The following is a 12,345-nucleotide window of genomic DNA, read 5'->3' as shown; positions in this document are numbered from 1 at the left end:
ACACAGATGTATTCTGACGAACAAATCTGAAAAAAAAAACAATTTCATACTTCCAACCAGTGAGATAAATATATCAAGTTCTCTAACACAGAACTTTACCATGAAACAGATCCACTTATTAATGACCAAGAATTGTGATTTTAAACCTTACAAAGTTTAGAATCAAAATCTTGGGTTTTTTGGATAAATATATAGAGAAATTGAAATATATGTAGTTTTTGAGCATAATAAATAAGATTAGAGGATTGGAAATCAATTATTAGGTGCATTAAGAGCTTCAAATTGGTTGTTCATCATGGTTAGTGTATTGATGAAATTGCAATATTGTAAATATTTGATGAAAGTGAAGAAAATTCAGTAAAATACTCATTTTTCGAAAAAGTAATGGTATTTTTGTAATAATCCAAACTTTTAAGGTGAATAGCGCACATGAAAGTTCCAAAAAAGAAAATCATTGATTATTTTTGTGTATTAACTTTGAGCTTTGAGTCACATTTGCAAAAGACCCCAATATTATTTAGATATTTGTTAGAGATTCAAATCATTAATGTTTAAAAGATAATAAAATACTTAAATAATTAAATTTGATCAGAAAATTTATATAATATATATATATATATATACTAAAAATAAACCAGCATTTAAAATTTATCTAGTTAAACCAATTGATGATAAATGTGTATGAACTAAAAGTAATTGTATCTAAACAAATATTCAAAAATAATTGGACCTAGCTTGATTAAATTTTACATATATTTTTACTAATATAAAAATGCATGAGATAGAAAAAATTAATTGTTTGTATTTTATCTTCATAACTAAAAACCTATATTTACTGTGATTTTCAAGAAATTCAGATTTTAATTATTTGTATTTATCATATGTGCACAACTAAAAACCTATATTTACTGGTGATTTTCAAGGAATTCAGATTTTAGTGTGTAAGAAAAAACTATGAAAAACCATGTTTATCTAAAAATATTTTACAAAATCTTGAACAAAATATTTATAAAAGTACCATTTAAGTAAATTAATGGTGATAAAATGATTTTAGTTAACTACTTTACTGTAAACAAATTAGTATTCAAATCCAAACATTAAATGAACCTAACTAAATTAAATTTGTCAATAAAAATAGAATTTTATTATCCACTTGATTAATATAAAAACAAATAAAAATTAGGTTTAAGTATGTCTGACAACGTTGTTAAACAGCACGCGCTCGCCATTCGCGTTTGTCAATAATTATAATAAAATTTCCGACAGGATTTAACAAAAAACAGATAATATCTTCTCCGCAAAAACAAAAAGCGATAGCGAAGAGGATGAGAAGACATAGACCACGTGTCAAAGCATCTTTTAACCTGAGCCACATGATACAACAGAGTTCTCGACTCATCTCACTTGATATGTTTTACAAAATTAAACTTTAAAATTTTCAAAAACTTATACTGACGTGGCTTATCTTCCTCTCGCTCTTTTAAAGTAACCCTTGACTCTGCTCATTCCATAAACTCCTCTCATCTCTCTCACCAAACATAAAAAGTTCTCTTTTTTCGCCTCTTCTTCTTCGTTTTCTGGTTATCTGGTGAAACTACCCACCAACGGTTCTTGGGTCGAGGGGAATCGTACAAAATCTAATATCGGACGAGTCATCTTCTTCTGCAACCATGGCTATGCAGGTGTGAGATCTTTCTTTCTTATATATATATTATATATGGTCTTTTGCTTTTTAGTCTATTACTATTGTTAATGGGACAGTGATTATTGTATCTAGACAAAACCTGAAATTAGGACAAAACCAAGAGAGGTATGTTAGGTCTTTCTGGATCCAAAAGATCAAACGAATTTTGATTGTCTATGTCCAGGAGATATTGGAACTGAAGAATATTCGATTGTCGCAGGTTAATTGTGTAATAGACCAGGCGAGTTTGTGGGATGTTAAGGTCGGTTGTGTGTTAAAAGAGAGTCCTACTTAAATGTTATTGGGAACTAGGTAAGAGCAAGTCTCAAAACCCTAATTATTTGATGGTCTAACTCCTCTAGAAGCGTGTTAATTAGTTTTGTAGAGACATCAAGCATTTACGATGAGATCTGTTTGTTTAGAGACTAATTAATTGTTTTTTTTTCTTCCTCTTCTGATTATAGGAACATTGTGAGAGTTTATGCGACAGAGCTTCGGATGAGCTTATTATCTCTTCCACGGATGCCTTTTGTCTCAAGGTATTAAATTGGGTTTTCTAAATCTCTTGATTGGTTTCAGATTTCAAGTTTAGTTCTAAATTTTGTTGTTTTGGGTTATACTGTTTTTTCAGACAAGAAAGCCTTACACCATCACTAAACAAAGAGAGAAGTGGACAGAAGCAGAGCATGAGAAGTTTATAGAAGCTTTAAAACTCTATGGCAGAGCTTGGAGACGAATCGAAGGTGTGTGTGTGTGTGATTTATCTGACTTTAGAGAGTCTTTTGATGCACATTCTAAAATACTACGTTTGAAGAACATATTTGGTTATATGTTTTAACATTTTTATTGATTCTTGATTGGAACAGAACATGTTGGAACAAAGACTGCGGTTCAGATTCGAAGCCATGCTCAGAAGTTCTTTACAAAGGTTGCTCGTGATTGCGGTGTTACCTCTGAGAAATCCATCGAGATCCCGCCTCCAAGGCCGAAAAGAAAGCCGATGCATCCATACCCTAGAAAGCTAGTGATTCCAGATGCAAAAGAGATGGCATACGCTGCGCTAACCGGCGGCAAGCTGGTTCCAGATGAAGATAACCGATCTCCCACATCGGTTTTATCAGCTCATGATTCAGATGGCTTAGGTTCCATTGGTTCAAATTCGCCTAATTCTTCTTCAGCTGATTACCAGGTATGTAGTTTACAAAGACACACAATCTGATAGTGTTTAGTTGTGATCTTGTGGTTGACATTGTTACGTTTTCCACAGGTGCATGAGTTATCATCTCACACTGAGGAATCATTGTCTCCTGAAGCTGAGACTAAACAACAAAGCCTCAAGCTGTTTGGGAAGACTTTTGTAGTTGGTGGTTACAACTCTCGGACAAGCTCTATTGATTCAGAAGATGTCAAGAAGAAGTCGGACTTAGAAACGCAGTCTGTTCGATGTTCTTCATCTTCTTCTTCTTCTTCAGAAAACGCTGAAACAGAATTGACAACACAGGTAGTTGTAGTACTATCGGAGGAGTTTAAAAGAAGCGAGAGATCAGCATTTTCTCAGTTGAAATCTTCTGCGATTGGGATGAAGAATATGAAAGGGTTTATGCCTTACAAAAAACGGATAAAGGTGGAAGAAAACAGTTTAGTGAAAACGTCATATCCATTGTGGTGAGGTGTTTTTTTGTAAACCTTTTATTAAGTCAGTTTGTGAAAGTCTTTTGATATCAACTACAGATCCTGTGTATAAATTTGTCAAGAGAGCTAGGGACAGTCATCTTGTTTGGGGTTTCATTCGTAAGAGAAGTCCAAAGTTCCCAAGTATTTCCTGTAACCAGTATGACATTGATGTATCTAATAGTGTGAAGTTTTCTTGTTTGTCCAAGAAAAAAAAAACACTACTGCTTGCCGACAATAAAACCAACAAAAAAGTAAGGTGTTGCACACCCAACAAATGTACCAGCTCAATAAAAATCTTCAAGAACATCGACAGGGAAAATTTCAATGACTACTAATCTATGGAGTAGCATTTTCGAGCTTATTAAAAATTCTAGAATGCATTAGAATCAATGATGATCAATTATTGAATGAGAAAGAGCTCTAACGATTATGACAATGACTCTTTAATTTCAAACGATTATGACAAAATACTTATTCATTGCAGATGCAAAGTATTACTTGATTCACTTCTTAGAAGCTATGTTCTTGCTGGTCATCACATTACTGTAGTCTGTAGTATTTGCAGAACTGAGAACGAATGATCATTGATCAAGGTCAAGCATGAACATTACCAAATTAGCTTGTTAATTAACATATTAAAATATTACTTTATTATATAAATTACTTCAACATATATTTTCAAATCCTTAAATTTCAGCATACTAATTATTAAACACACTTAAAACTTTCAAATAAGAACAATGGTAAAGTTGAAATACATTTGTGTGTTTTCCCTTTATTTTACTTTATAATCAAACAATTTCCTACAGATAAATATGTGAAGTAGAACACCAACGACGTTCGGATATTTTTGCAATTATACACCTTTTCAAGAGAGCTTAAGCACCAAACAGCCTGAAACTCAATCGCGACTGTGTTCGCTTCGAACTGAAAATAAGTAAGAATAGAAAAACTAGCAGTAATTAGCCCATACTCTAACAATCTCTAGTTATTTTTGAATATTTACTTCAATTACCTTTTAGTTGCTGATGGTTTAACTAAAGGCTTATGAGGAGGGGGAGGAGGCTGAGGAATATCACTAACTATGGGTATAGTTTTCACCTGGTCCCAACAAAAAAAAATGTATGTCTCAAACTTTTGATTTTAATCATGTCATAAGTTATATAAAAAAAGAGCAAGATTAAATTATTTTACCAAACTCCTGTATTGGAGATTGTAGAAGGAATGTATGTATCTTTGCTTTGCCAATTTCTGATCTTTGTTCAAATGCCTCCAATAGCTATATGTGCTTCCCATATTTAGCACTTTGTTTGCATATATTTTCCATGTATAGCTGCACATATATAATCATAGAAATAATACTACTTTTAGAAACTATTCCCTTTGGATACCCTACGCTAATTTTTTCCATATATAGCTGAACATATATACCATTCATATATGCGTTGAAGCCCTTCAGCCGAAAACAGATTCCAATAATTAGGATCGATATTGCACTTCTCAAAGAAATCTGCAATCTTATCACTCGATTCTTCTCCATTGCTCGGATCAATGTGGAATCCAGAGACACCATCCATAATAATCTCGGCAGGACCACCTTGGTTCGTGGCGAATGTGACCAAACCACAGCTCATGGCTTCAATGACAGTAAGACCAAAGGCTTCATAATGTGCAGGCTGCACAAAAGCACCTCTTGTATCCGCAATACACCGGTAAAGTTCACCGTTTCTTGTTCGATCAGTTTGAGCTGCGATCCATCTAAACTGACCCTTGAGTTGGTATTTCTCAATCAGGGAGTGCATCTTCTTGATCTCTGAGATCTCTTCCCTGTCTTTAGATTTAGAAGGGTCAAAGAATCCTCCTACGATTACAAGGTTGACTAAATCTCGTAGCCTCTTGTTCTTGGCGTACCACTCTGTTAGTCCGGTTAAGTTTTTCACAACATCTAGCCTTGCCATTGAGAAGATGATTGGTTTCTTCTTGTCCACCAAGTAGCCACTTTAGTTCATAAAGAAAAATACCCATTAAATTTATTCATCGGAAATATATCAGGTTAGAATTTTGAAGTAAACATCTAATAAAAAAAAGTAAACATCTAATATCTATAGCATATTTATCGTAATGATGATTTCATTCAGTGTGATAGTTATTTTATTCAAACAGTTGAATGTAAAAGGGTAGAAAAAGTTAAACAGGGAATAGAGACATACATGTGTTCATCATTCTCATTTTGGCTATATAGTAGTTCTTCAATGGAAGGATGAAACTTGGTGAATCTTTGGTCTTGTGAGGTAAAAGGGAAGTATATAGAGTCATCCGCGCCAGGAGCTGCGATGTTGAATCTCAGATCAAAGACATTGATGCCGGAGACAACTCTGTATAGGCCCGGGAGTGTGAAGCTCATGTGGCTCTCGTATTGTCCCGCTCTTTCTTTGCTGTCAAAATTGAACCGAACAGGATAATAATATAACCATGGTTGAGTTTCCTTGATGGGAATAATGCATTGCCCTCGTGAAATAAATTAAATTACCTTCCAGCAATCTCTTGATAAGTGCTAGCTATGATGAAATCGGCAGAGTTCATGGAGATTAAGTCTGCCGTAAATTGAGATGAAAAATGATATTTAGCATCAAACTCTTTCCACTTGTTGTCGGAGTCTTCGTACTTAGTCTTCTCCAAGGCATGTGCAATAGTTGCCTGGATTTACATACACACATATGTATATGTATTTCATTTCAATTATATGAACCGAAAAGAAAACTTGTCATATCAATTATTTTGTTTTGACATCAAATGAGGAGTGTACATTATATATATATATATATAACATATTAAAAGGTAAGTAACCTGAGTAATTCCAAGCTTATTTGCCATCAGCGATGCGACCAAGTTTCCATCCGTATAGTTTCCAATAACTAGGTCAGGTTTTCCCTCCAAAATATCCAAGATTTTGGTTGTTGCATCCTACTCATGATATAATATCACAAGTACAAAGTAAAAGTTACACAATAATGCTGAGAAATTGGTTAAAATTCAAAAAAAAAAAAAAAAAATCACATTCTTATATTTGGTCTTTTACCTTGGTGAATTTCTCAAGGTAAGGGTAGATATCAAAGCGAGATACCCAACGACGTAAAATTCCATTCTCTGTTACAAATGGAATTCGAAGAATATTTGAATGTTTGGTACCAGTGATGGGTTCTAATTCTTGGTTACATTTTGTATCCTTGGCGTCTGGGATTAATCTTGTCACCTAAATCAGTTTCACGATTTCAATATCATTCAAAACTTTAATGTGGCTACGACTAAGAGAGGATGGGAAAAGATTCAAAGAGAACTTACAACAAGAATCTGAGGTTTAAAATTTAGGCCTTGAGAGTTGATCCTATGTAGCAATTCATCTTCAAGGGCCTTGACTTGGTCAAGAATGTAAACGACCTGACCACCAGTATCAGGCAAACCAAGAACATCGTTTTGACCAAAATAGCCGTGAATCGAGAATATGACAACATTGAAAATTATAGGAATTCTGGCGAAGAATCTATCAATATTTCGAGGGTCAGGGGCTTGAAGAATCTCCGACAAGATCCTCATTGTCTCTTTTACTTTCCCTGCGTTTTCTCCCCATCCTTTCTCGAAACCCCACTCCTTAAACCTGTGTGTGTGTGTGTGTTTTGACTCAAAATCAAATCAGTTAACTAACATGTCGATTAGCAATGCATGTAAATAGTTTAGCGGTTGACCTGAGTTCAAAGGCTTGGAATGGTGTTTCCTTAGGCAGCTCAGAAAGGAAGACATCAGCCAAAATCAAACTCATCTCAAGCTTTCTTGCCGTGTTTAGTGTCTCATTCATCATAAGGTTCTGGAAACTTAAAAGTAAGCTCAGAATTAGAATTATTTTTGTTATGTTCGCAATCTTATCTATTAAAATAGAATTGAAGTTATGACTTTTTTCGTATGTGATTTTTTTTTTAATTTGAATCGATCATTTAGAAATTTTATTAAATGAAATTTATTAGGACTAATTATATATAGAATCTTTGAACTACTCTAATCATAATATCTTTTGGTTTTAAATATAAATATATTTATTTAAATTATTTTAACAAATCTATTTAAAAATATTAACAAGATCTTAATTTTCAAAAATTAAATTTAAATATTTTCACTAATTTTGAAATTAATTTTGAAATAGTATTATACATTAATATATTCAGTTATTGTTTATAAAATGAAAATAAAAATTATATCCTATTTTATGTATTATATAATCATAATCAATCATATTAAAAGAAAATTTTGTATTGAGCTAAATATGATAAAACTGTATTAAATTGATAAATTTATATATTTTATTTTCATAAGTATAAACTATTTATATTCAAAATAAAAATATAATAAGTTGGTAAGATGGGTTAACATTAGCAAACTATAAAATACATGTATAAAAATTAAAATGTATTTCATTAAAGTTAATTATATAAAAATCTTTGTAATTACTTTAATCATGATATCTTTTCATTTTAAATATATATATAATATTTTAAATTTTTAATAAATCTGTTGAAAAATAGTTCAACAATATTTTAATTTTCATAAAGTTGATGTAAATATTTTCATTAACTTTGTTATTAGCAATGAACTATTATTATGCATTAATATATATATTGAGTTATCGTTTAAAATAAAATAAAATTCCTATTTTTCTCTACTCTATTATCATAATTTTAAAATAAAATTATTATATTAAACTAAATATAATAAAATTATATTAAATTGATAGATTTACAAATTTTATTTTCAAAATATAAAACTATTTATGTTAAAAATATAATACAATGACAGAACGGCTTAAAATTAGCAAATTATATAATACATGTCAATTAAGATATCTTAGACTTTGTATATACAATAATATACTATCTAAATGAATAAGCATAAAATATATTGGTAAAAAGAAATCTAGTTTTGAATGACATGTCATAATTTATCATAAATTAAATATAAAATATTTTTTAGATATTTTTTCTCATGAACATATTATTTTTTTTAATAACCAAATACAAATATAATAAGATAAATATATAATAAGAAGTGACAAATACATGTGACTGTTTTAAACAGTTGATTAACTATAACATGTAAATTATCAAATTATTGTATTTGAAATAGTTATATAAACGTTTACGTATATGATTAACATTAAAGTATATACCACTAATGATCTAAAACAAATATCTATGTATATAAACTGAAAACAAATAACTGTGCGGTTGTCCTCGTCAAGATCTAGTTGTGTTATCATGTCCAGTGTGATATTTTTTTATTCAAAAGAATATACAGGTTTTGTTAGTTAAATGAAAATTTAACACATGAAAGAAAATAATATCATAAGAAAATGGATATAAGTCTGAGAAATTCTAAAAATGACATATATGTTTTTTGAAATTATCATATAAACCTTAAAATTACAAAGCCACATTTTAGATAAATGAATTTTTTTCTAATAGCTTAGGAAGGGGATCTAAATTTATTAGAACCATTCATAAGTTCAAAAGCCCTTCAAAAACCTAAAATTTTTGGTACTTTGATTACTTTAAGGTAAATTTTACTGTTTTTAGAAATAATACATGTTCTTATTTACTAGTTCTTTTTAAAAAATGTTTTGGGAAGATATCTTCATGTGAAAAAAATTTCAAAATAGTCATTTATACAAGGAAACAGATCAACGAACCAATCTATCTTATTAAAACAGAAACATTACAACTTCTTCTAGGTAGATTTTTAAAGGTGGACTTCATATATTTAAATTAAATGTCTCATTTTTTATATATAATACATACCATAATCTAACTTTGCATTGATGTATTTCTTTAAATACAGTTCTTCTTTTTGTCCATATTCCATATATGACTTTCACATTTATTACATGTCGATTTAAATAAGATATATACTAAGAATACTAAAAATATTAATCGTTCTATAATTATCCCATACAATTCATTTTAAATTGATCAGTATACTTTCATTGGCCATATTGATTTTGTTGGTGCGAATAACATTAGGTAGATAAGTCATAGACACATGCATAAAGATATGACTATTTTTATAACTACGTTGGGCCTAATCTACTTTCTAAAACAAATAACACATAGCTTCATATATTGTATAGAATACAGTAATATTGTATAGTATTATACTTATACAATAATAATAAAAACAAACCAAACTGAAATATAATATACATCGAAAATGTTTTGAACCATTACACACCAAATATATTAGACCTCAGAGATAAAATTCACTTTGAAATTACGTAATAATTATTTTAAAAAATTAAATTTTGTAATGTACAAAAAAAACGTAAGTTTTATATAAATTTGTGTTACAATAAAAAGACACAACTCGCGCTTGCAAAATGTTATTTTTACATATGAAAGACAGTTTTGATATTGTTCTTTAAACACAAAATTGAATTATACAAACTAGATACTACATAAAACTAAACAATATAGAATACATTTTAAAAATAAAATTTGTGCGGGTGCGCATATGTTTATATAATATATAAATATATTATGTTACACATATTTTCATATAAATAATACCCTAATGTAAGTTTTGTATGATAAATGTTGAAAATACAAAATATATAGCACTATATATTTTAAATAATATAGAAAAATCTACTTTACGTTATCATAAAATTTAAAAATCAAATTTAGTAATTAAACACATTGCTTATTTAAATACATTAGTACACATTGTTATTTATCAAAATTTTATATTAATACACATTGCGATCATGTATAACATTTAGTAAAAACAAAGATAAAAAAAAATTGACTCCCGCTCGGGTCGAGCGGGTCATGGTCTAGTTGATTTTAAAGAGAAAAATACTAACCTCTCCTTGATGCTCAAGTGACAACAAGTAGTCCACGAGAGACTGTTGGTTGTCGTTTAAACGGCCTCCAAGCTTTGAGGACACAAAACTCAGGCCGTTTCCTACAGAAGACGACAGTGAAAGCCGAGGCAGAGGGAAATCTAGCGCCCCAAAATCGACCTCAAACGCATTTTCATCCATAGCCCTAATTATAAACATAGATCAAGATATCACGAAAGTGAATGTATTTGATGAAGAAAAATAAGAGAAAATGTGTAGGCACCAGTTCTCATCAAACAGAAGTTCTTTGAATTTGAGATATTGCGTGTTCAATAGAACCTCCACCGAAAGATCAGAAGAGTTAACCTTCACATATTGCCAATTTCCCGGGTTTCCTCGTACCGCAAATGCTATGTTTGGAGGAATTACCACTGCCTCCTGCAGTTTTATTCACATTTATATTGTTAAATTCTGTTCAATGATTTCTTCGCAAAGAAATTAATATTTGTGATTTTGTGTATATATGAAAAATAAATATTTTGAAAAATTAAAACAAACATAATCAAGTTCGTAAGAGATAACATAATGTATTGCCAAGTATTTGGATATAGAAAATTATAGACCTGTAAATTAAAAATCAACTTGCCATTTGACATAATATGTTTGGAAAGTATTATGCACTAAATATATGAGATTCTTAGCATAATGTTCATATACATAAAAAGCTTATTGAAATGTTATTTTCATATAGTTTTTCTCAAATATTGACTGTAAAATTAATAGAGTAGGTAAGACCTGAGTGAAGCATAAGATCTTGCCAAGATCACCTTCCATGACTCGCTTTCTTTGGACTAAATCATTGATAACAATCTCCATCTCATCCATCAACTGGTTCAATTTCATCAGCCTTCTGCCCTTCTCAATGTACTTCTCGAGGCAACGTTTTATGTTCCCGCGGTTTTGTCCCATCGCTTCTGGGATCCCATTGCCTAACAATCCAGAAGTCATTTCCATTGTGTTATGTATCTCAAGGTTAATAGGAAGAAGAATAAACGTGGGGTTTCACGTTGGTTTGGATGGTCTTCGTGATGACAACTTTGTCTACTTTTATAGGGCAGATCGGAAATGCCTATGTGAATATGTTATTTGTGTTTGTCATATACCTTTCGTTTTCGCAAGGCAATGTTTTGTCCTCCAACCAATCAAATTACTTGTTTGTGTTTCGAAGGATTCAAAGAAATGTTTGGCCACATGAGAGAAACTAAGAAAATAAATTTTGGTCAAACAAAATTCATTTAAATTGGTCTCAAGCTCTGTCACAATATAATAATAAGCTAACTAGATGATAATCCGCGCTTTGCGCGGAGCAAATTTTTTAAAAATATATTGTATCTAAATAGATAATACATTTTTTGTTATCATTATTTTTTTTTACATTTGATTAGGGGGCATGTGGATAGGTATCATTTAGTTTGGTTAGGTTCGGTTTGGATCTTTGTAAACTTGGTTCGAATCTTTATATGTTCGGTTTGGGCTTAGATTCAGAAAACCCATTTAATTTTTTTTAAAACTTAAAGTTCATATATACTTTAAATTTCTCAAAACAGAAAAATAAAAATAATATGTTACATATAAATTTGAATAATGTATACCAAAATACTTAAACTTAACATAAAAATTGGTTTAACTTAAATATTTGGATATAAAATGAATAGATATTTTCAGTATTTTGGTATTTTGAGTAATGTTTAGTTATTTTAAATATATAATTTTTACTATTTTTATATATTTCTAAGTAGTTTGGACAATTTAAAATCATCTTAAGTATTTTGTATATTTATTTTAGATATTAATTTTTTTTAAATAATATATTTAAATATATAAATTTGGTTCAAATATACTCGGATACCCAAAATATTTTGGTCCAAATCGGGTTAGGTTTCGGTTTTTTTAGATACCAAAATTTTAAACATGTTCAGATATCTAACCAATTTGATTAAAGTTCCATACTATTTTCTGGATTGGATTGGTTCGGTTATTTGCATTCGGATTATTTTCCCAACCATATATTTTTTATTGTAACCAAATTTCAAATGAAAGTGAC

General features: G+C 30.1%; 2 protein-coding genes across 3 annotated transcripts; one reads left to right on the top strand and one right to left on the bottom strand.

Moving 5' to 3' along the window:
- Positions 1-1,481: 1,481 nt before the first annotated feature.
- Positions 1,482-3,556, top strand: LOC108814565 (protein REVEILLE 2). The gene is made up of 5 exons (XM_018587164.2): positions 1,482-1,682; positions 2,149-2,223; positions 2,316-2,427; positions 2,551-2,873; positions 2,952-3,556. Exons 1-5 carry the CDS (start codon positions 1,671-1,673, stop codon positions 3,351-3,353), a joined length of 924 nt encoding a protein of 307 aa, XP_018442666.2. The 5' UTR covers positions 1,482-1,670; the 3' UTR covers positions 3,354-3,556.
- Positions 3,557-3,978: 422 nt separating this feature from the next.
- Positions 3,979-11,338, bottom strand: LOC108814255 (sucrose synthase 5). 2 transcript variants are annotated; one of them, XM_056990464.1, is made up of 13 exons: positions 11,037-11,338; positions 10,525-10,679; positions 10,263-10,446; positions 7,102-7,220; positions 6,701-7,013; positions 6,438-6,611; positions 6,206-6,322; positions 5,889-6,055; positions 5,569-5,793; positions 4,790-5,356; positions 4,553-4,691; positions 4,374-4,459; positions 3,979-4,285 (listed from the first exon to the last, which is right to left on the bottom strand). In XM_056990464.1, exons 1-13 carry the CDS (start codon positions 11,253-11,255, stop codon positions 4,237-4,239), a joined length of 2,514 nt encoding a protein of 837 aa, XP_056846444.1. In that variant the 5' UTR covers positions 11,256-11,338; the 3' UTR covers positions 3,979-4,236. The 2 variants fall into 2 exon arrangements, with proteins under 2 accessions (XP_056846444.1, XP_056846445.1); XM_056990465.1 differs by lacking the exons at positions 10,525-10,679; positions 11,037-11,338 and having other exon boundaries at positions 7,102-7,227; positions 10,263-10,403.
- Positions 11,339-12,345: the final 1,007 nt, after the last annotated feature.

Source organism: Raphanus sativus, chromosome 7, assembly GCF_000801105.2.
Source record: "Raphanus sativus cultivar WK10039 chromosome 7, ASM80110v3, whole genome shotgun sequence".
Lineage (NCBI taxonomy): Eukaryota > Viridiplantae > Streptophyta > Magnoliopsida > Brassicales > Brassicaceae > Raphanus > Raphanus sativus.
This window is presented reverse-complemented; position numbering and strand designations above follow the sequence as displayed.

Excerpts from the sequence above, each read along its gene's own strand:
- LOC108814565 (XM_018587164.2), top strand. Across the intron at positions 2,428-2,550 it reads AGCTTGGAGACGAATCGAAG|AACATGTTGGAACAAAGACT; the intron begins GTGTGTGTGTGT and ends TGATTGGAACAG. Across the intron at positions 2,874-2,951 it reads CTTCTTCAGCTGATTACCAG|GTGCATGAGTTATCATCTCA; the intron begins GTATGTAGTTTA and ends CGTTTTCCACAG.
- LOC108814255 (XM_056990464.1), bottom strand. The coding sequence starts at position 11,255 with ATGGAAATGACTTCTGGATTGTTAGGCAATGGGATCCCAGAAGCGATG. Across the intron at positions 6,612-6,700 it reads TTAAACCTCAGATTCTTGTT|GTGACAAGATTAATCCCAGA; the intron begins GTAAGTTCTCTT and ends AAACTGATTTAG. Across the intron at positions 6,056-6,205 it reads ATAAGCTTGGAATTACTCAG|GCAACTATTGCACATGCCTT; the intron begins GTTACTTACCTT and ends ATGTAAATCCAG.